A 22,045-nucleotide genomic window follows, 5' to 3' on the forward strand; every position below is an offset into this window, starting at 1 on the left:
TGGAAGTGTAAAGTTGTGGATTAAAATTTCCATCCCTTGATAATACATCTACAATGAACAGATTAAAAGCATAATTTGTTTTTTAAAGTACAAAATTTGTGATGGTTTTAAAATAGAACATTTTGACTAACCTGGTTTATGAGAAACAGGCCACTCCTTTGTTTCCCTTCCTCTTTTTATAATCTGTTCCTTTTAATTTCTCTGTTCCTCTCACTTCTGCTCACCCACTCTTCCCTGCCATTCTTGACTGGAACAACCATGGCTGTTATAATCCTGGAGAGCTGTAAAGCTAAGGCTCACTGTACACACCATATGCAAGAGATGAAGTTTGCCCTTTCGCCCTTGCTTTTTGTAACCCTTCTGCAGTGTCACATTCACAGGAATACAGCTCTCTAGCTGGCATCACTCATTTATCTTCCCGATGATCAGTGGACTGTCACGGTCTGGGATTCAGCATCTCTGCTTTTGGGAGGCAGAGCGAGTCCCCATTTTCCAGTGGCTATCTGCAACCATGGGCCAATGAATTTCTCTCGCCTTGCTCCTTTCCTCCCATGAATAAAGCTCAAGGATTTGAACCTGCTGAACACTGATGTGGAGAATTTTGGTGGCCTGATTCAGAAGTTCTGAGCACCCATAAATCCTGTGGAAGTCAGCAGGAGCTGAGGCTGCTCAGCCTCTTAGAAATCAGGCTCTTGGGGACTCACTCTTCAAAGCACCTGTGCATCATCGAGAACATTTTCACTCCTCAGAGATCAGGATTTGGTTCTTCCATGTCATTTATCTGACTAAACTCTGTTTACTTTGTAGACCCTGACACTGGGAATAGTACATTGTTGCTTTTAGCATTCTGCCTCCATGTGTATACTTGACCAGGACAATAGCTGGGAGAAAATTCAAATGTCATCCAAACAACAGAACATTTGTTTCATGAACAGTTGATTCATAGCAGACAGTCAGTTCGGGGACGGAACAATATTCAGATGGTTCCAAAGCAAATTCAAAATGTGGCCTTACCGCATATCTCTAGAGTGCCCCCTGCCCATTCTGCTACTCACCCAAAATCCTAACCCACACAACAAGCTTTCCATACCCAATTCACCACAACCCCTGATGGCTCTGTCTGTTTTTTCACCATCCCACAGTTCAAACACCTTGTAGGTCTACCTCTCCCCTCCCCTTGAAACCTGACTCTTTCAAGCAGCAGAAACTCTTGCAGGTCCCACTAGATTCCTGAGCTCCCACCTGCTGCTGTATCAGGACTCAGACCTACACCCCCATGACTCAGCTCAGGTTTCAAATGAGCAGGAACTTCTGTCTGGGATTCTGGCTCCATGCTGCACCATTTTCACGGCACTGTAAGTCAGTGGCGGAAATGAGCCCAGTTTCTATGGCATCTACAGTACCTTGGAAAAGAATCGTTAACAGTCACTAAAACTAGGCGAAACTCAGTAAATTTTGCCTCCTCTACCAACTTTTTGCCTTTTTTGCTCTGTGTTTCTACCCACAGTGTTTCACTTTGAGTTTTGTGCTTCAACGAACCTAGCAGCTCAAAGCGAAAATCATCGGAAACTGCCAACTTTTGTCTATTGTAGTTTCAGATGGCTGAAGTCATGTAGAGCATGGTTTCCATTCAAAATCGACCACTCAGGTTGTCTGAAAAAATCTCAGCAAACATCACATTTCAAGCCAACTTGTGTTGATTTACAATTTTGGAGGGTAACTGTGTAAAACTCAGCCCAAAACTACCAAGTTTCATGGGCTTTACCTCTCTGTTTGATTTCAGGGTTGTATTAACTTGAACCTCACAGTGAAACTCAGAGGATGCAAGATTATGCCAGTCAAAACCAGAAAAACAAAAACAGCATTCCCTCCCCCCCAGAAATTCAAACTGCACTTTATTTTGCATTTATAATGAGACCTGAAGTCAGGTAAGCTTTACCTGGTGCGGAGTTTTGTTATAATTTATAAAGTTTCACACATCACAACTTGCAATTGGAAACTTTTAAATACAGCAATATTCTCCTTTCCCCGAAATACTGTATTTAATAAAAGAGTACATTAGTAATCTATCCTTGACTTCTCTTGTGTCTGCCAGTCAGCGGCCTGAAAACTAATTGGTTTAGTTCATTTCAGTGTTAAGTTCCCTCTTCTGGCCCTGGACTTGCCTTTTGTGGGTCCTCTATTTTACCACTGCTGAGACTAGAGCTACTATCCTCACAAAGTGCAAGCAGCAACCTCCTATGTGAAGAAAGCCTGTCCCTTGCCAAGCCCGTGGACACTGTGTGCTAAGTACTTCTCAGCTGGAAGTTGCATTTTGCATGGTGTCACAGCTGGATCTGACATCAGTATATTCTGTAAGTATTACTTCTGAAATTGGAAATTTCAGATCAGAAAACTACCCTTCCCACCACCTCCTCCTCCCTCCCAACCTCTCTTAGCTTAACTCTAACTGTTGTCTAACTCAGGCTTAGATAATGAGTGTTTCATCAGTTCCTCGAAAGTGGAAAAATCTTCTATGCGGGGGGTGGGGGGAGAAGGAGGATAATAAAATTGCAGGTAGCAGGCACCCTGATGTGTTTACGAAGCTGGAGTGCTGTATTTGAGGAGTATTTATACTTATTTATTTTCATTCAATAAACCTAAGTAAACAAATTTTGAACTTGACCCTGGGGAGGTTGAGGTCTTTTAATACAACAAGCAGGCCAAGTTCATTGTATGTCAGGTTCTCCCCATCTATCACTTCATCTGCTTCTTGAGATACCAAACTCTGAGTGCTGTGTCTCTGGAGAGACAATGTGTCTGATATGGATGTTTGATGTGTGAACACAAAGTCATCTAGGAAGCTACTGTAGGAACTGAACAATCTCATTGAACTAATTTTTTTTACTACCTGAAAGTCAGGATGCAAACTAGGCTCTTGTGTAAAAAATGTGTATCTGAACTTGCTAAGTGGAGAAACAAACATATCAGCTTATTTATCTGCATAAACATTCTGACTTTGAAGTGTTTTTGTCTCATGTACTGGGATAATTTATTTTAAAGAGATTATTGTAGCTTTTTACTAACGTTTTGGACATCATAGATAATAAACCAGCTGATTTGTTGCAGCAATTTCAAATTTTAGCCTGATGGATGATGCACAGAAGCAGCAGTCTTATCAAGGTTACTGTGTTTCTTTGGACATTATATGCAGACTGCAATATAATGGGATACTGGCTGTTTTTCCTCAGTTTTGGATCAATTGACTTTCTTTCTCTTCATGAATTAGATACAGATTTATTTAGAGCAGTGGTTTTCAACCTGTGGTCCACCAACCCCTGAGGGTCCATAGACTATATCTAAGATTTCTAAAGGGATCCGCACCTCCATTCAAAATTTTGTAAGGGGTCCGCAAATGAAAAAAGGTTGAAAACCACTGATTTAGAGACACTGCAAATACAATGTAATTTGAAAAGAAAGGCATTGTGCTATCCTTAATGGAAAAAGTCCTACAGACTCTTATATAATTTAATATAGAATGATAAACACATCTACTTATTCTGTTGGCAAGGTTACGCTAATAATAAATTAGTCTATGTGTAAATGCGAGGTTGTCTGTTAAAGTGAGGCAATGTAGTTGAAAATACACATATGCATGTACATGTGTGTATCTACTGACAATGTACAATTCATGAAATAAACCACAGCATAAAACTGCTTTTAATTTTAAAACTCTTATTTTTATCTATTTGATCCTTTTTTCCTGTCCTCCCATCCCCCAATATTAACCCCAATATTTCCCTAGAAAATTGTGCAGTTAATTTTCACCAGTATTCACCCAAGTTTTTCAATTTTTGTAGTAAACAAAGAAGAATTCCCACAAAATTTTAAACATTATAAATGAAAAATGAAGGGACGTGATTATATTCTATGTACTGGTTTAATGCTTTTAAATTATGTAGTTTTTAGAATAATTTCCGTAGAATCCTAGTTAATTTCTATTGTTTCATCCCTGTTTAATTCTACAGAACCTGTCCAACATCAAATTCCAGTCAGTGAATGTACAACCAGTCATTGCATATATTCCACCTGACCTCTGATTGGGATGATATAAAGTAACTACAGTGTGCCCTACAAGTGAGCTCAAGGATGGGAAATGGATTTTTTTTAAAAGGAAAACTGTACACCAAACACAAAGGGGGAGACTGTCAAAAGCTTTTTGTCCTGTGAGTGCAGAGGTGTTAACTGTCCATTTCATCTTGAATGGTCTCTTACAGCATAACTCCTTATGCTAAACAGTTTGGTCCACCTTCTATTTAGCTGTGACACTTCTCTGAGTACCTTTCCCAGACCCGAAGAAGAGCTCTGTGTAAGCCTGAAAGCTTGTGTCTTCCACCAACAGAAATTGGTGTAATAAAAGATGTTACTTCACCCACCTTCTCTCTAAAAACCCCCAAAACAGCTAAACGTTGAAAAAGTCAATGGGAGTTGGGGGTCTCACCCCCCATTTGTACATTTGAAAATCCCCCAACAAAAGTATTAATTACCATGAGAACAATCTTACAGTCAGGAAAAAGGAGGAGGATGTTGAAAATAAGTTGATATAAAAATAACAAGTGTAGATGGAGACCCTGAACACGCTGAAAGGTCTAATCCAGGAACATTTTCAGAAAAGTGATTTGTTGATTTGCTATTTTAAACAATCTTGTTGCATGCTGAATGATCTCAGCAAGGAATTTTATTTCTTACAAACTCCTTGTGTTACTGTTCATTTGTGAGATGTGAAATTATATCTATGTATTTATATGCCCCAATAACTGTATTATCTTTGCAGCTCCAAAGATGTTACAATACTTCGCGTGAAGCCATCCAATAGCTCCAAGGATTTACATACCAACACACAAAGATGTACTGATCTGGCTTTGCAAAGCAGCACATAGGAATTGGAGAAGAACTCGCAAGGGCTTGATTATATTCCAATCACCAGAAAAAGAAATGTCCTTCATCAAAGAAAGGAATGAGGATAGTGGAACCACAGTTGGGACTAATGACCTGAGACTATGAAGGTGGCTGATTAAGTTGCACTCCCCCCCCCTCCCCCAGCCTTCATATTAGGTCAAATCCTGGCTCTCTACTGTGGAAGGAGTTTATTGGGGGGAGGGTCTATTAGCCATTAAGATTCACATTACTTGTATCTGGAGTGACACAACTAACCTTGGAAGTGGTCAGGCCCAATTTAGAAAGGGACTCAGGACTCCATGAGCACACTGTGCCTAGGACCAATAGAGCTTCTCAGAGGTTGGAGACATCATTTTTATTGGGTCTGGCCTCCCAAGTGCACACAGCATGGATTTGCTAAAGACTTTGAGCCCCACTGGAAGGTGTCTTATGGCAGAGATGAAGAGCCCTACCCCACAGATCATGATCCTCTTGCTCAGGCTCTGCAGAAATTAATCAGATTTCCATGGAGGGGAGAGATTCAGGGGAAATCTTTTTGCTGATGGTCATGGTCTTTCCCAAGATGACAGCTCTACAGAGCTATCAGCCAGGACTGTCTTCTCTAAGAGTTGTACTGACTCACTTTGGAGCCTTTGGAGTTATATCAAGAATCTAGACAGGGCTAGAATATGGATCATAGATATTAGTGTGACTAAACACAAAGTTAAAAATAACTGAAAATAACAAAAATGGAGAACATCGGCAGTTGTTCTTTCCTGGTAAATGTTTTAGATTCTCATTTTTCCAGAAACATTTAAGGGCGGGAAAGGCTTTTGCATCATTGGAATAAATATTATAATTAAATTCTTTGCTTGTTGCATCTTTACTGCATTGTTTTATTAGAATGTCATATTTAACCTTTATTTATAAGTCAAGGAATCTTCATCTCTGCCACAAGACACATTCCAGTGGGGCTCAAAGTCTTTAGCAGATCTGTGCCATGTGCACTTTCTCCTGGTGGTTTTACATTTATGCTCATTGACACTCAGTAAGAACTATAAACAAAACTCTGCTTTCAGTTCCACATTTGCAATTCCCCTTGATTTCACTGGGTGTTCAGTGGACTTCAATGGGAATTGTGTGCACATGTACAAGGGCAGAAGTTGACCCTGCATGTTGAATAATATCATCACAAAATATAAATGAAAGTTAAGAAATATTGAAAAATAGTATAAAACTTAAAAACTAAATATGTAACAACATAATTACAAATTTGAGCTGAGTTTCTCCAGAATAATATAAAGGGCACATTTTGGATAAGAAAAAAAAAAAACCCCCCACAAACCCCAACATGTTCCTTATTTACCATAGTATTGGTCTCCACTACCTTTCTCATGCACAACTTAAGTCATGAACAAGTTAAAAACCTAATAGTGTAAATGAGGCAATGGATTTGGATGTCTCCGATAAAGAAGTGATATTGGTGTACTGCAGCCATTAAGCAAAGATCAAGTTTTGGTCTGCAACTTGCAAAGTCATCTTCTGAATCCATACCTCTGATTTACAGAGCTATGAATCTTGTAAGCCAAGCAGTAACAGCACAAGAATGGGGGGTGGGGTGGGGGAGGAGATAAAATGACCAGCAAAACCTTACCTAGTAGATATATCTTAGACATTACAGCAAGTGTGGTAATTTAAGGATATAAAATTACTTGAAGCAAAACAGGGGGAAAAGGGAGACAGACAGACAATGATCCTCCTATAAATTTCAAATCAGATCTACCAACACATGGTTTCCTGCCAGGTGCATTAGCAACAAACCACTAAGCAAAACATTGCTATGTGTATTTTCGCCAAGTTCCCTGCCTTTATTTTATTTTTTGTTCATGATAAATTTCTATGTACCGACTTCATATTTTGTCTCTTTATAAGTGTATCTATTTGGAAGGAGAATACTCCTATTCCGAACGATCCAACTACCAGCAAGCCTCCTTTGCTCTTTATATTTTGCTGATGAATGCTCATTAGCTTGCAATTACGAGTGTATATGCAGAAGTGCTAAGGGATGGGATTCACACAGAGGGCTTGGTGTTTGTGTTTGGTTTTTCCACTAAGTCGGAACTTCTCTGATGATTTTCACACTTAAATAGCAGAACAGATTTTTAAATCACTTTTTTCCCTTCCTGGTTGAAAACCCCCTTTTCCCTGTTGCATTATAATACAGAGTGACTTTGCATAAAGTGGGTTATTACTGCCAAATAAAGGAGGGAAGTGGGGAGTGGATGTGATGCTTTGTAACTTAAATGGGTTACAATAGATCTATTGGGCTGCTTCTTGAACAAGATTATGTAAAAGTCAGTAAATCCTGGTACAAGAAAACAAGTTTAGAGAAAATATCCCAGACATTTAAAAGAAAATCTAATAATTTGTTTAAAAGGCAATTATTGTTCATAACTATGTCCAAAAGAATTTTAAAGACTTCTTTTAAAATAGGAATCTGACTTATTGTAAATGTAGAGGAGTTGTGCTAGTCAGAGTCAGACTATCCAACAGATTAGTTTATTAGCATGGTGGAAACTGCTCCTTCCCAATGTAATGAACCAATGGCATTGTCACACAAATAGTTAACACGAGTGGTCTGGTGGGACTCTGATACCGCAGAAGTCACATCTCCTGCTATGCTCTGTCCAGGCACTAATGATCAATCATGATGCTCTTGTTAGTCCCTGATAGAATTTCTTCGTGGAAGAGCCACAGCTTTGCACCTGGCTTTGCATCTGCTCTGGTGGAGCATGGATTTGATTACTTTCATGGACTGTTGCAAGATACATCTCTTTAATTTAGCACTTCCATGATTTGGGCACAAAGCTGAGGGAGGAGAAATTTATTTTCCCTGCCAACGAGGTTTGGATTAACGTGGCTGGATGTCAATTGGTGCCAACATTAGTTGGTGGAGTTTTGTTTTTTTATTGTGATGTATTCCTATCTGATGGGTGAAATAGAATTAGGCAAGCAATACGATTTTTTCAGGAAATAGTTAAAAAAATCTATTTAAATTCAGTCTTTATCATATCCTGCTTAAGCAATGCAATATCAAGACCATTATCATCAAATAGCTATTTGATGTCTTAGATATAACATGAAGGAAATATATATTTTTTAATTTATTTGCACAGTATGAACCCGATCCTCCTCTCAGGACACTGGCACAAACTGAGAGTAACTTCACTGAGGTCAATGGAATTATGAAAAAACAAATGCAAGTAAGGGAGAATCAGGCCTTGTATACCTTTGTTTTAATGGGGAGGTAGCAGATCATCTGCAATGACAAAGAGAACAAAAAATTATATATATAAAACTGACTGTTCCCAAATCCAGATACAGGGTCAAAAAACGATGTGATGGATGGAATACAGAAATCCTGATCCTGCCCCATCCAAACATTCTTATACATTAATACTTCTTTCTGACTGAAAATGCATTTCACTTGGTGATAGTGTGAACACATTTTATATAGATTATTTTGACATTTTCCCAAACAACTTCTCCTTTTCAGTAACAGAAAAATGCCAGGATGGATGGGCTGAAGAGAAGATGAATGCAAATATGTGACAAGGATGGGAGCCTATAGGAAAACAAAGCAAGGGCAATTACTATCCTGGATAAAAGAACTGTGAGTCACTTTCGCAAACCATGAAAAAAATAATTGAACACCAAGTATTGCAATAGACTGAGTTGTGGGTGGGGTTAGGAAGAGTAAAGCAGGCAGCTACTATAGATTCTGGTGCTGTCTGTGCTAATTTAGGTGAATCTGTAATTATTTCAAACAAGTTTATAATGCCCTGATTCAGGTTTCCTTCTCACGTGCTATGCCAGTGAAATAAGCCTCAATAACATGCCAAATATATTTTGCAATATACAGTGCATTACAAAAAAAGCTTAGTGATATTGAATAATACCATTGCAAACACCACCACCTATAGAGGAAGATTACCTTTAACTGCTGATTACATCAGCAAGTGCAGCCATCCCCCACCTCTATAAGAAGCACATAAGAGTATTTGCCACATATAAAGAATTTAATAAAAATTTACCTCAAATCTACTTAAACTTGAGCTCTTCGACCGAGACTTCTTGCGGAGATATACTGAAAAGAACCTACGCACTGTGAACTTCTTCATATTCATTTCCATTGCCCCGTTTGAACTACGGTGCAGAGCAGAGAGGAGCTGCAGTGACGAAGAAGGCTAGTGCATCCCAGTTGCCCCTTATATTAAATCCACGGGAGAGAGATTATCAGAAGTAGCTTTGCTAATTCATCAAGTCGTGTACAGATAGATACACAGAAGGTATATTACAAGAGCCATCAAATCTTGCAGTGTGCTGCTTGCTGCTCAGAGCATAAGTGCTTTTTACTCTGTCTTTCTTTCCACTGTTTACATTTCAGTGCTGCAAGCAGAACTCCCTTTCCACTCCCTCGCTCCCTCGCCTTAGGTCCTACTACATCCAATCAGATCAGCTTTTGCTGCATACATAATAAGCACCAGAAAATGACAGCTACCAACTCCCAGGCAGAGCAGGTTTGCAATAAAGAGTAGACGTGTCTATTGCTTGCACTCCTGTTCTCCCAGCCAGTCTTTTCCAATCTCTTGGCTTGAGAACTGTAGGGGGAAAATAAGCACATGCTGCATTTCTGTTTTTAGCTTGGAATTTCAGCAGAGCTATAATTACCATATACAATATGGGCCAGATCTGAGAAGAAACCAGCTATTGTAAAAGAGATTCTCCTAAGAGAAGATTGAAAGACACCATGAGCCCGCTGCTAAATAGTAGCATCTGAAGCTCATTTTATTCTGTGGATTACATTTTTTACCTTTATCCGTGTGAAGTTAAAACATTTTTTCCTGAACAACATTAAACTCCAGCACACACCGCAGATATTACAGATTACCTAAAGGCTTTACATTTAAATAGTAGTTTGTACAACACTTTGAAAAGATAAAGCACTATATAAAGGTTAAGTATTGTGATTATTATTATATTGTGATGGGAGTCTACAAATGTTAAATGTTAAGAATGTATACATACATACAGAATAGGAACCTTGCTCTTTGTACAGTATAAAATCATAGAATATCAGGGTTGGAAGGGACCTCCAACTAGGAGATCACCTAGTCCAACCCCCTGCTCAAAGCAGGGCCAATCCCCAACTAAATCAGTAATTCTGAGTTACTCATTATACTGGACACATGCAGACCTATGCTTTCCCTCCCTATTTTTAGATTTCCTTTAGAAAACTACTGCATCTCAATGTGCTTCTGAGACCCAAAGTGTTTCTGTGCCAGCCACATACAGCTTGGGCTCCTTGGCCTTAATTATCTTTCCTTTCCAACTGCTAAAGACCATCAAGACATACCTTTCCGCCTATGTCCTTATATGGAAAGAGAACAGCACCGAGGACTTATTAATGACTCAACTGAAAAAAGGTCTGAGACAACAGTGGCACCACCATACTGGGGAAGGTTCTCAGAGGCTAACTGACAGCACCACTGCAACTGATCAGCCTTAAAGAGAAATACACTTTTTGTGTTAATTGCTTACTGGGTCTCTTCAGGCACCTTCAGGGGCTGTGTCATGATTATCACAGGCTGCTCTATTGATCGGTTAGTGGCAAGGGTAAAAAAACAACCAACCAAACCTATCTATAACTGCAACAGCAACCATGACTATTTTCCTAAGATGTCACGGAGTTTATGGTCTCAGCTTACACAGGCCCTATCTTCCCCACCTATATCTTCCTGCACCCCACCCCAACTCCTATCAATTATGTAGCTGTGAAAAGCATCTACCTTGTCAGCTGCTCTGACTGTGTCCTCCTCCTCCAGATCCTGTCATTGGCTTCTTCTCATCTTCTACATCAAATGTGAACTCTGCACCCTTGCTTTCAAGGTCCTGGTGAACTTAGGTTTCCACCTAACTTTTTGATCTTGTTTTTTCTTTCCCGAACCGCATTGCTCCATACCTGCTGCAAAAGCTTAATAATGCTTTTTATATCCTTCTCTTATCTTGTTTCCACCCAGGCCCCTGTGCCTGGAAGAAGGCATGTCCTAGACCAGTGTTTCTCAATCTTTCCAAATTACTTTATCCCTTTCAGGAGTCCGATTTGTCTTGCGTACCCCAAGTTTCTCCTCACTTAAAAACTATTTGCTTACAAAATCAGACATAAAAATACAAAAAAGTGTCACAGCACACTATTGCAGAAAAAAAAAAGATTACTTTCTCATTTTGTCTGTATGAAATTTTAGTTTGTGCTGACTTTGCCAGTGCTTTTTATGGAGCCTGTTGTAAAATTAGGCAAATATTGAGATGGGTTGATGCACCCCTTGGAAGACCTCTGCCTACCCCCTGGGGTACGTGTACCTCTGGTTGAGAACCACTGTTCTTGACTATTCAAGAAGTACCTTATTTCATCACATGAATAAGGAAAGCAAAATCTAGATCTAATATTGTAATTTTTGGGGGTGTGATTAACAAAAGTATTTTTGAACTGTCTTAACCATTGTGGTTTTGAATGATAGCTCGGTTGATGGCATAATAGATGGGATTGCTCAGTTTTCTTAAATCTTTTCCATCATATATATGGAAAGCCCATCTATTATGCCACCACTCAAAACCACAGTGGGTTTATAAAGTTCAAAAAATATACTTGTTGTTCACCAAAAAAATAAAATATTTCGATATTAGATCTAGATTCTGCTACTCTTACTTACGTGGATGCAATTAGCCCTTCCCAACTCTTACGGCACAAGGAGCTGCACCATCAATTAAAAAAAAAAAGATTTAAAACACGTGGCGTGTCCCAGAGTTAAAAACAGTTATTGATGGCTTTTACTATAAGATCTGTCACTGCCTTCATGTTGCAATGGGATTCTTACAGTCTAATATACTGCAATTTTCAGTCATCATTAAAGGCCATTAAATGAGTCTGTTTTGCAATAAACTCCAAAGAAAAATTATCCAAAACTATCACGTACTTGTTACGTACCAGGTGTCCTGTCTTATTTTGTTCAAAATTAGGTCCCTCAATAAAAATGAAATATGTTGTTTTTCTATGTTCGTGCCGTAATGATGTTTTGGAAATGTACTGCAAACACCAATTTAATAATTATCCTTTGATACTGAGGATTTTAGAGTGAGACTTGGATTACGGGCCCATGCAAAGTGGTAAGAATGCGCCTTACATCCCTGAAAGGCCTTACTGATTATTTCCATGCCTAGACCCACAGAAACAAGCTCTGCAAGCATATTTAAGTCCCCTCTGGAACACGTGGTCAACATGTGGGTGCAGAAGAGCAGGAAGGGTCAGAGTCATGGCATCACTCCCCCACATGGATATACACAGGTCACAGAGTTTAAGGCCAGAAGGAACCACCAGATCTAGTCTGGCCTTCTGCAAACCACAGGCCACCAACACCACCCAGGACCCGCGCACTAAACCCAACAACCAAACTAAGATCACAGAAGACTAGATGGTTGTGTGCCACAGGGAGAGAATAGGATGGACCAAGGTGCACTAATGCCCAAGGCCCATGAAGTGGCAGGGAAATTATTAAATGGGCACATCCCAGCAAGTGAGCCATATCAACACGCTGCACCCCACAAGCTCACTGCCAATCTGATGTGGGGGGAAATTCCTTCCTAACCCCACATACGGTGATTAGTTAGACCCCAAACACACACCAGCCAGCCAGGCACCTAAGAGAGAGAATGACTGGTGCCATCTCAGAGCCCTGACCTACCCCATCCAATGTCTGGTCTGCAGCAGGGGCCATCCTTGATGCTTCAGAGAAATGATTAAAAAAACAAACAAACAAACCACATCCCCATCCCAGACCTCAGAATCCATTGAGGGAAGGGCAGGAATCTTTCCTCACCCCTGGAGATGGCCAGCTGAAACCCTGAAGCATGAGCTTTAGGAACATAAATTGTAAACTGGAAGAGAGCCCCAGGGCTGCTGAGTCCTTCCCCCCCCACCACAACCAGCCCCATAATACAACTACACAAATTTGTCCAACTCAGTCTTAAAAAACTAAGTAAGTTGTTTGCCCCACAACTCCTATTGGGAGGCTGTTCCAAAACCTCATTCTTCTGATGGTTAGAAACCTTCTTCTGTTTTCCAGCCTGAATTTCTTCATGGCCAGTTTATAGCCATTTGTTCTTGTGCCAACAGTGTCCTTTAGCTTAAATAGCTCTTCACCCTCCATGGAGTTTACCCACAAGTATATTTATAAAGAGCAGTCATATCCCTTATCAGCCTTCTTTTTGCTAGGCTAAACAAGCCAAGCTCTTCCATTCTTCTTTCATAAGACAGGCCCTCCATTCCCCTGATCATCCTAGTAGCTCTTCTCTGACCTGTTCCAGTTTGAATTTAGTTTTTTTGAACATGTGTGATAAGAACTGTACACAATATTCCAGAGGAGGTCTTACCAGTGCCTTGTATAATGGCACAAATACCACCCCACCCGCCACTCACTACTGGAGATGCCTCTTCTAATATATCTTAGGATTGCATTTGCTTCTTTCACAGCTGCATCACTTTGGTGGCTCATAGCCATCCCGTGATTGACTCCCCCACACCCAGGTCTGTCTCATCCTCTCATTTCCAACTGATGACCCTCCAGGTTTTGGAGCAGAAATTCTTATGATCAGACCTTAAGTGCACGATCTTGCATCTTGTACAATTGAATTTTATCCCATTTCTGTCGCTCCAGTTTTCAGGGTCATCCAGATCTTCCTCTATAATATTCCAATGCTTCCCAAAGTTGTATCATCATTAGCACACTCCTACTTTTTGTGTCAAGGTCATTAATAAAAATATTAAGAGTGATCCCAAGGCAATCCTTCAGGAACTTCACTAGTAACCTACCCTCAGTCTGATATTTCACCTTTCAGAAGAACCCATTGTCTTATCCCCTTTAACCAGTTCCTTATTCACTTTACAATTCTTGTACTAATACGCATCCACTCTAATTTAACTAATATTTTCCCACACGGTACCATGTCAAATTCTTTACAAGGCAAGAGGATGTGGGGGAGGGAATGCTCCTTGACTAATAACATAAAAAAGTACAAATACAGGAAACACACAAACTACATAGATAATATGAAGTGAAGGCACAGAAAATAGAAAAAATTCTACAAGTATCATGTGTGCATTTTATGCTTCTGAGCCACTGTTATTTAGCTTAGCTTCAGAAGAACAAATGAATAAGATGAAGTCTCAGAGTGAAAGATCCATAACTTACAGTTAGCCATAGAATATCCAATTTGCCCAATGACTAATAAAAAGGTACAAGCCAAGAAAGAAATTAGATTAAACTGTACATTCATTGTTCTATGTATAAGCATACTAACAGTCAGATCAACTTGAAAAATTCATTGCACTTCAAAATTCATGGCAGTAAATTATTAATCAGCTTCCCTCTGAGTAATTTTTACTGCCAAAGAACTTGATGGAAATGAAATCCACCAAATGGCTATGCTTAAGGCAAGAATAAACAACAGAGGTGGGGGATCAACTGACATACTTACACTTCATAGTAATATTTATATTTTTGATTCTGATTTATGGCTTCTAAACTGAAACATTAATTGCCACAATATAGAGTTTTTTAAAAAAAGATAAAATGCCTGATTCTGCTTTTTTTTGGAGCCAACTGTAAAACTCATTTACTTTGACTTGATTAGGATTGGAACCAAATTGTACAGACAAAAAGTACTTCAACTTAGAGTTTGCTGAGACTAGGTGTTAGTTAACACATTTCATGGAAGATTTCTAACAATAAAACTTACTACCAGAACTTGTGTGACCCTCACAGATGGCTGTACACAGAACACATCAAGAATAATAAAAGTCAAGCACACAACTCGAGGTGGGCAAAGAAAGAGCTGAGAAAGAAAACAAAGGAAATCAGCTAATCAAACAACATGCACAAACCTCTTAGGACACCAAAAATCCAATCCTGTTCTTAAAGAAGGTAAATATTATTAAAATCAAAAAGGGAAAAAATACATCTGGAACTCAGGCTTTTTGCTAGATCTTAAAAGAAACAATTATAAAAATTAAGCACTCAAAACAGATTTCTTGGGGGTTCAGCTTAAAGATTACAAGCAAACAAAAGCATCAGAGGTTAGCACAGAGGGAGATCCACAAGCCTTAAAAAATAAACAGAAATAAACCTGATCACATCTAGCTTAACATTCTGATCTACTTACACATTTGGAGTTCAGATAAGTAGTTCTAGGTATGATCTGATGATTTATGATCATACCTTGCTTAAAGCTGCTTATAGCATGGCTGCTCTGTCTCTCTAGCCCAGAGAACAACAGTCAAAGGGAAAGTTTCTTTCCTCATTTTAAAAAGTTCTAGCCTTCCCATTGGCTCTTTTGATCAGGTGCCCACTTTTTTTTCTTTACCTGGGGGACTTTTTAACCCTTTACAGGTAAAGCAAGTAAAGAACAGTTACCAAGAGGGATTTTACAGCTAACTGGCTGGCTAGGTGTCCATCAAAGGGAGCTATCCCCCCACTTTATTTACCACAGGCAAAATGAAATGCTTTATTTCAGGTAGAACAAAACATGTTGTTCAACCCAAAAAAGAAATTTTTTCAAGTTTTGATTCACAAAAAATATTAGAATTTTTTTGGGGTGGGGCGGGGGGCAAACCAAAGTGATTTTTTTTTTTAATTTCCATTTACCGGTTGAACAGAAAAAAATCAGTTATTCACACAGCTCTATCCAGGAACTGCAGATACAGACCTAAGACATTTACACTCAGCAACAAACAACAATCTATGATGAACTAGAACCTAAAAGGACATGCATGACTGGTTGATGCTGCATGAACTATGAATTTGCAGTAGAGATAAGAGAACTGGGCTAAGTAATTGGAAGAAGGGCTACACAAGTCTTTGAGACATATGACTCTGTCATCCACAAGACATGGGCTTAGTGCAGGAAATTACTGGGTGAAATTCTAGGGCCTGTGTTGTGCAGGTCAGACTCTATAACTATAATGGTCCCTTCTAGCCTTAACAATCTGTTTATCTATTAATAAAACTGCAATGACTCTGCTAACTGAGCAAAGCAACAGGTAACTGGAGTTATTGCTCTATGTTTCATGGAGTGTTAGTGTTATGTTCCCATCCCAGATGAATGTCTTTAGTTCTGAAAGGAATATATTGTTGACTCTGAATGCAGGGGACTTAATGGGGGCTGAGGAACAAGCCTCTAGGAATCCCTCAACAAGCCTATGCAATGAAAGTATCTAAGGTAAAATTGTGGTCCAAAAAGCAAATGAGATGCTGGGTTGAATTATTCTTGCTATAGAGAATAAAAATGGAAGTGTACAAACTGATGGCACTCTCTTATGTTGAGTAATACATTCAATTTTGCTTGCCCCTTCTCAATAAGTTTATATGAGAAACAGAAAGGCTTCAGCAACAGGCAATAAATTATTAGAGGCAAGAAAAGGCTTCCATATAAAAACACATATGATTAGGACCTCATAAATTTAGAAAGGAGAATAAGAGGGTCATGATAAAGGTACAGTATAATTCCAGTTATCCCAATTCCCTATACACCAAAATCCTTGTTATCTGAATCCATTGTGTGTCCCCCACGTAGCCCTACATTAGTTATTCACCAGCCAATAACTTCTCAATTAGACGCTTACCGCTAGTTAGTACTAATCAAGGGCTTTGCACTTTTAATACTTAATACTTTCTATTTTATTAAGGAATAAACCCAATGTTATTGCATATAAATGCTAAAATTATATTAAAACCACTGTGGACACAATTTTAATACAATTTTGGTGGCTTAATAAACTCAAGAGGTTTATTTTTTACTCTTTAATAAAGTACAAAGTATTAAGCAAATATTAGCATTACTTGCTTCATTCCCCATATTTCTATATCAGTGAAACTGCAGCTCAATGTAGCACTTTGGTTTCTCCAAACACCTGGTTAGCCGAAAGTTTCAGTTTCCCTGAAGCCATTCAGATAAACGGAATAAACCCAAACCCTAACCCAAAACAGAACTAGATAAATTCATGGAGGACAGGTCCATCAATGGCTATTAGCCAGATGGGCGGGATTGTGTCCCTAACCTCTGTTTGCCAGAAGCTGGGAATGGGCAACGGGATGGATCACTTGATGATTACCTGCTCTGTTCATTCCCTCTGAAGCACCTGGCATTGGCCACTGTCGAAAGACAGGATACTAGACTAGATGGACCTTTAGTCTGGCCCAGTATGGCAGTTCTTATGAGTGTGCTGTATATGAAAAATGGCATCAAGAAGGTAAATTAAATACTCCTATTTACGCTCTTGTAGCCACTTTATTCATTTGATAATTTAATTGTTTTATTGTTGTGGTTAACCCAAATGCTATTTCATATATCTATTCATCACACATTGATTGTATAAGTAGGGTGAGACTATAGGGGTATAAGACTGACAAGTATTTAGGAGTGATGACTGCATATTCGATATATAAGTAAAGCATGGCTGTAATGAAAGGCCTACAGGGTAAGGCCTGTAAAACTTCAGCTTAGCCTCACTACACTTAAGGAAGCTTGACATAAGTGGGTGACCTAAGAATAACCCTATACCAATAAAACCACATGATTACTGCAAAGGATGTGCCAATAGGTGATGTTATAGAAAAATAGACTGTAATATACCCATCTAGACAGCATGGTACCTGATTGATACATCATGGAAAGTTCTCTTCTGACTGCAAGTTACCATGGGAACATGTGTACATAAATATTAATAAGATGTTAATAAGAAAAAAGGGAACTAAGAGAACAACCTATGGAAAGTGGGGGCTCCCAAAATTTATGGGGCATGGAAGTACAGTTAAGGAAAAGAAGGGTTGGAACCCTCATGCATATACATATGGGTTCGGTGTGCTCAGAACAACAAGACAAAAGCAATTCCCTGATTGCAGCAAAGTGGGAAGACCCCAGCGTAAGACCTCATTCAGAAGACCCTAGCAGGAACCACCCCTCTATCAATGACCATCTGTTGAGAGATCCACAAGACTCTAATATCATCTTTGGGTATGAATAAAGCATTGTCTGTTGCTTGGGCTCTCAGGTTGTGTAGATCTGTATGCGAGTGTAACTTATAACTGATAATACAAACAAGATTTTTGACTTGTAACTGTGTTTGTGGTCGCTGTGTTTGCTCGTCATGTGCCCCTAAGAGTCTCCCAGTCCGAGAGAATCTTAAAAGGTAACTTTCACCCTATTGATTTGAAACTTTGGCTGCACAGGAGCTGAGCTCAGTCCCCAGAGACACTATAGTTTAAACACAGGTCTATCAACCAATTCAAATTTTTAAAAAGGCTACTCTTATAAAAGAGAATCAGGAACAGGTGTTTCAGGAGCATCCACTGAGCAGCATGAAAAAGAAGAGCACTGTGCCCTCGTTGATTATGCAATACATGTTTGCAGCATTACTGTCGCCATGTTGATCCCAGGACATTATTAGCAAGACAAGGGGGGTGAGGTGCTATTTTTTAATTGAACCAATTTTTTTAGTGAAAGAGACCCAAGCTTTTGAGCTACACAGAGACCGGCAGGCGAGCTCTGTGTAGCTCAGTAGTTCGGTCTCTTTCACAGACAGAAGTTGATCCCATAGAAGATATTGCCTAACCCACCTTGCCTGTTATATGATACATGACACTTGCAATGGGATCACCACTTCCCGGTCATGAGCAGATGCAGTGGGCACATTTTCACTTGACGTGTGTTTCTTCAATATGCAATTGTGAGGCATGTTGTTTTTCTTGCTGTTTTTTAAAAACACACCGATGGATTTGGGTAAGAGTCTCACACATTTTTCTGGTAAAAACAAAGTCCTCTGTCCTTCAAGCTGCTGTATTAGGACAAACCCCTGTTCCTGCTCAGAGCCCCATGGACTGCAATGGGGCTCTGTGAGGGTGCAGGGATATTCCCATACAGAACACAATGCAGGACTTGAGCCACATATACTATATCAAAGATGATTGCTGCTGGTTGCGAGGGAGTGTTAGAAGGGCTAATTTTTCTAGCTAAGTACAAAAGAAAATACACAGAACATTAGGTTAGGGTTACTTAATAATAAATGACTAGAGGTTTAGGGACTGGAAACAATAATGAAGGCAAGGTTTAAAATAATGGAAATAATACCTACCTATTACACAGAGCTTTACATTTGCAAATCTCAAAGTGCTTCACAAAGGAGGTCAGTGTCATCACCCCCATCTTACAGAAGGTAAAACAGACACAGAGAGGTGAAATGACTTGCCCACGGTCACCCAGCAGGCCAGCAGCAGAGCCAGAACTAGAACCCTGGTCTCCTGAGTCCCAGTCAGGTGCTCCATCCATAAGGTCACACACACAAAAATCTTTTCATTTCATCCCCTTGTCCGCATGTTGTCTATTTACATCCTACCAGTACGAACTTTGGGACAAAAATCTGTCTCACTGTGTACCTATAAAACACCTGGCACACATTAAAGCAGAAAAAAAATAAACAAAATCATAACTATTAATGTGAAACCAAGTGAAGTGATCCAAACGTTAACCAGACTTCCACTTGATTTTGCATGTCCTCAGTACTGCGTGCTAAAGGGAAGTGTGTAATCTGGACCACAGCCATTGTCTGTGGTACATGTTGCAGCCAGGACATCTATTCAGTAGTTGACAGCAAAGTGCTGATGCCAGATCCTTAAGCTGTACCCAGAATCTACCTAGTGTGTGGTGACAGAAATATATGCAGTTATTTGGCTGTTTCTTCACAAGTTGAGGGTGAAATATAATGCTTTGCTCTCTGCTTGTCTGAAAGCATGCCCCACTGTGTCTCTGCAAAGAACTCCCTCCCTGCTTTCCTCTGCATGGCACAATTATCTGTGTTCCCCCACGCTCTGCTCCAGGGTGCTAGAAATTTGCTGCAGGGCTATACCAACAGCAAATTACAGCTGCACATGTATTTACTCCTGCACATGTATACTCAAGTTTTGAGCTGCCAGGGCAGAAGCTTAAGAGGGATGTCTTATTCCCTTGTTATTGCCCTGAATGGGCATGCAGGCTGTGGTGTTCAGTGATCACTCAAAGCTTGAGGTGCTTGCAAGCATCATCATCACAGAAAATCCCAAAGGGAGGTAGCCTCCTTGCAGACAGAGCACCACACAGATGGTTTGAGTGGATGTTAAGTCAATTTCCGTCACTGGTGACCTTATGAATAGGGCCCTACCAAATTTCGTGGTCCATTTTGGTCAATTACATGGTCATAGGATTTAAAAGATAGTAAATTTCATGGTTTCAGATGTTTATGTCTGAAATTTCATGGCAATATAAACATGGGGGTTCTGACCCAAAGAGAGTTGTGGAGGGGTGTGTGTTACAAGCAGAGGTGAAAGTAAGCTGGTACACCCCAGTACGGCATACCGGTAAGAGCCGGTGCACCGTACCAGGACCGGCTTTCTGAGAGGGCAATTTAAAGCCCTGGGGTAGTGGCGGTGGGGCTGCGGCGGGGATTTAAAGGGCCCCAGAGCTCCAGCCGCTGCTACCCCCCGCCCGGGGCCCTTTAAATCCTGGCCTGAACCCTGCTGCCCGAGCCCTGGGGTAGCGGCGGCGGGGCTCTGGCAGGGATTTAAAGGGCCCCGGGGCAGTAATGGCGGCTGGAGCTCCGGGGCCCTTTAAATCCCTGCCAGAGCCCCGCCACCACTATCCCAGAGCTTGGGCAGCAGGGCTCAGGCCAGGATTTAAAGGGCCCTGGAGCTCCAGCCACTGCTATTGCCCCGGGGCCCTTTAAATCCCCGCCAGAGCCCCGCCGCCGCTACCCCAGGGATTTAAGGCCATGCCTCTTCCAATTGAGGCCACGCCTCTTCCGGTTGAGACCACGCCCCCTGCTCAGGACTCCGGTGTACCGGTAAGTCCTCTAACTTACTTTCACTCCTGATCACAAGGCTATTGTGGGAAGGTTGTGGGATTGCCTCCCTTATTTTTGTGCTGCTGCTGGCAGCGGTGCTGCCTTCAGAGCTGGACAACTGAAGAGCCGTGGCTGCTGGCCGGCCACTCAGCTCTAAAGCCAGCACCACCTCCTGCAGCAGCACAGAAGTAAGGGTCTTAGGGTATGTGTGCGGGGGTGACCATACATCTGGGTTTTCCCAGCAGCCTCCTGCCCAGGTCAGGAAGTGACAGCTGGAGCTGCAGCCTCTCTGCATGGTTTCGGGGCTGAAAGCTGGAGTCACAGAGCTTCCTGCAGCCAGGGGAGGTTCCTGGGAGGTGGGTCTGATACAGCTCCAGGAGTGTTTCCTATAGGGCAGAGGTTCTCAAACTGTGGTCCGCAAGCTCCATTCAGGTGGTCCACGGGTAGTTCCCTCTAAGTTGCACACCTGGGTGGCCACACATGAGAGAATGAAGGGCCACCCACCTAATTAGTGGAGCCGCACAGGCATGACTTCACTAATTAGGTGCCTGGACCCTGGAGAAGACACACATGTAAGATGAGGTGGTGGCCCTGGAGGTGAATGGGGGGGTAGGTGGGAGGGGGCAGTGGGATGAGAAGAGGGAGTAGGGGGAATTTGGGATGTGCAGGGCTGAGGTGGCCAGAGAAAGAGGCGACTTTCCCCAGCTCCAGGGCCGCAGCTGCCAGGAAGAGATGGCCCTCCTCCTTCCCAGCCTCAGCTCTGTGGCTGCTGTGGTGGGGGAGAGAGGGAAAGACCTCCCTCCTTCCCAGTCCCAACTCGGGCTGCCAAAATGGGGGAGAGACCCCATCTCCTTCCCAGCCCCAGCTTGGGGGCTGCCGTGGCAGGGGGAAGAGGGCACATCCATCGCATAAGAAAGGTAAGACTATGGATATTAAAATATGAGTTGTGTGCATTTATTTGTGGAACAAAAAAAGTTAATTATTAGGGGTTTTTTTATATAGCGCTTTCATCCAAAGAGCTTTACAATAGTTAGCTAACGGTACAAACAACATTTGGAAAAATCATTAAGTGGTGCACCGAGACCCTCAGCAATTTTCAAGTGGTCCTCAGAAAAAAAAAGTTTGAGAACCACTGCTATAGGGGGA

General features: G+C 41.0%; 1 protein-coding gene across 6 annotated transcripts in view; it reads right to left on the reverse strand.

Annotated features, from left to right (window-relative positions):
• The window catches only part of RPS6KA2 (ribosomal protein S6 kinase A2), a 483,898-nt gene that overhangs the window by 240,738 nt on the left and 221,115 nt on the right, over nucleotides 1-22,045 (reverse strand). The window contains exon 1 of one of the 6 annotated variants that reach the window (XM_075126857.1): nucleotides 15,193-15,377. The exons of 4 other annotated variants lie outside the window; for them this stretch is intronic. In XM_075126857.1, the coding sequence (XP_074982958.1) occupies nucleotides 15,193-15,246 (54 nt within the window). In that variant the 5' untranslated portion in view covers nucleotides 15,247-15,377. Of the gene's footprint in view, nucleotides 1-9,011; nucleotides 9,498-15,192; nucleotides 15,378-22,045 lie in introns of those variants that run through there. One more of the 6 variants, XM_048844026.2, reaches the window with a different exon arrangement.

Source organism: Caretta caretta, chromosome 3, assembly GCF_965140235.1.
Source record: "Caretta caretta isolate rCarCar2 chromosome 3, rCarCar1.hap1, whole genome shotgun sequence".
NCBI lineage: Eukaryota > Metazoa > Chordata > Testudines > Cheloniidae > Caretta > Caretta caretta.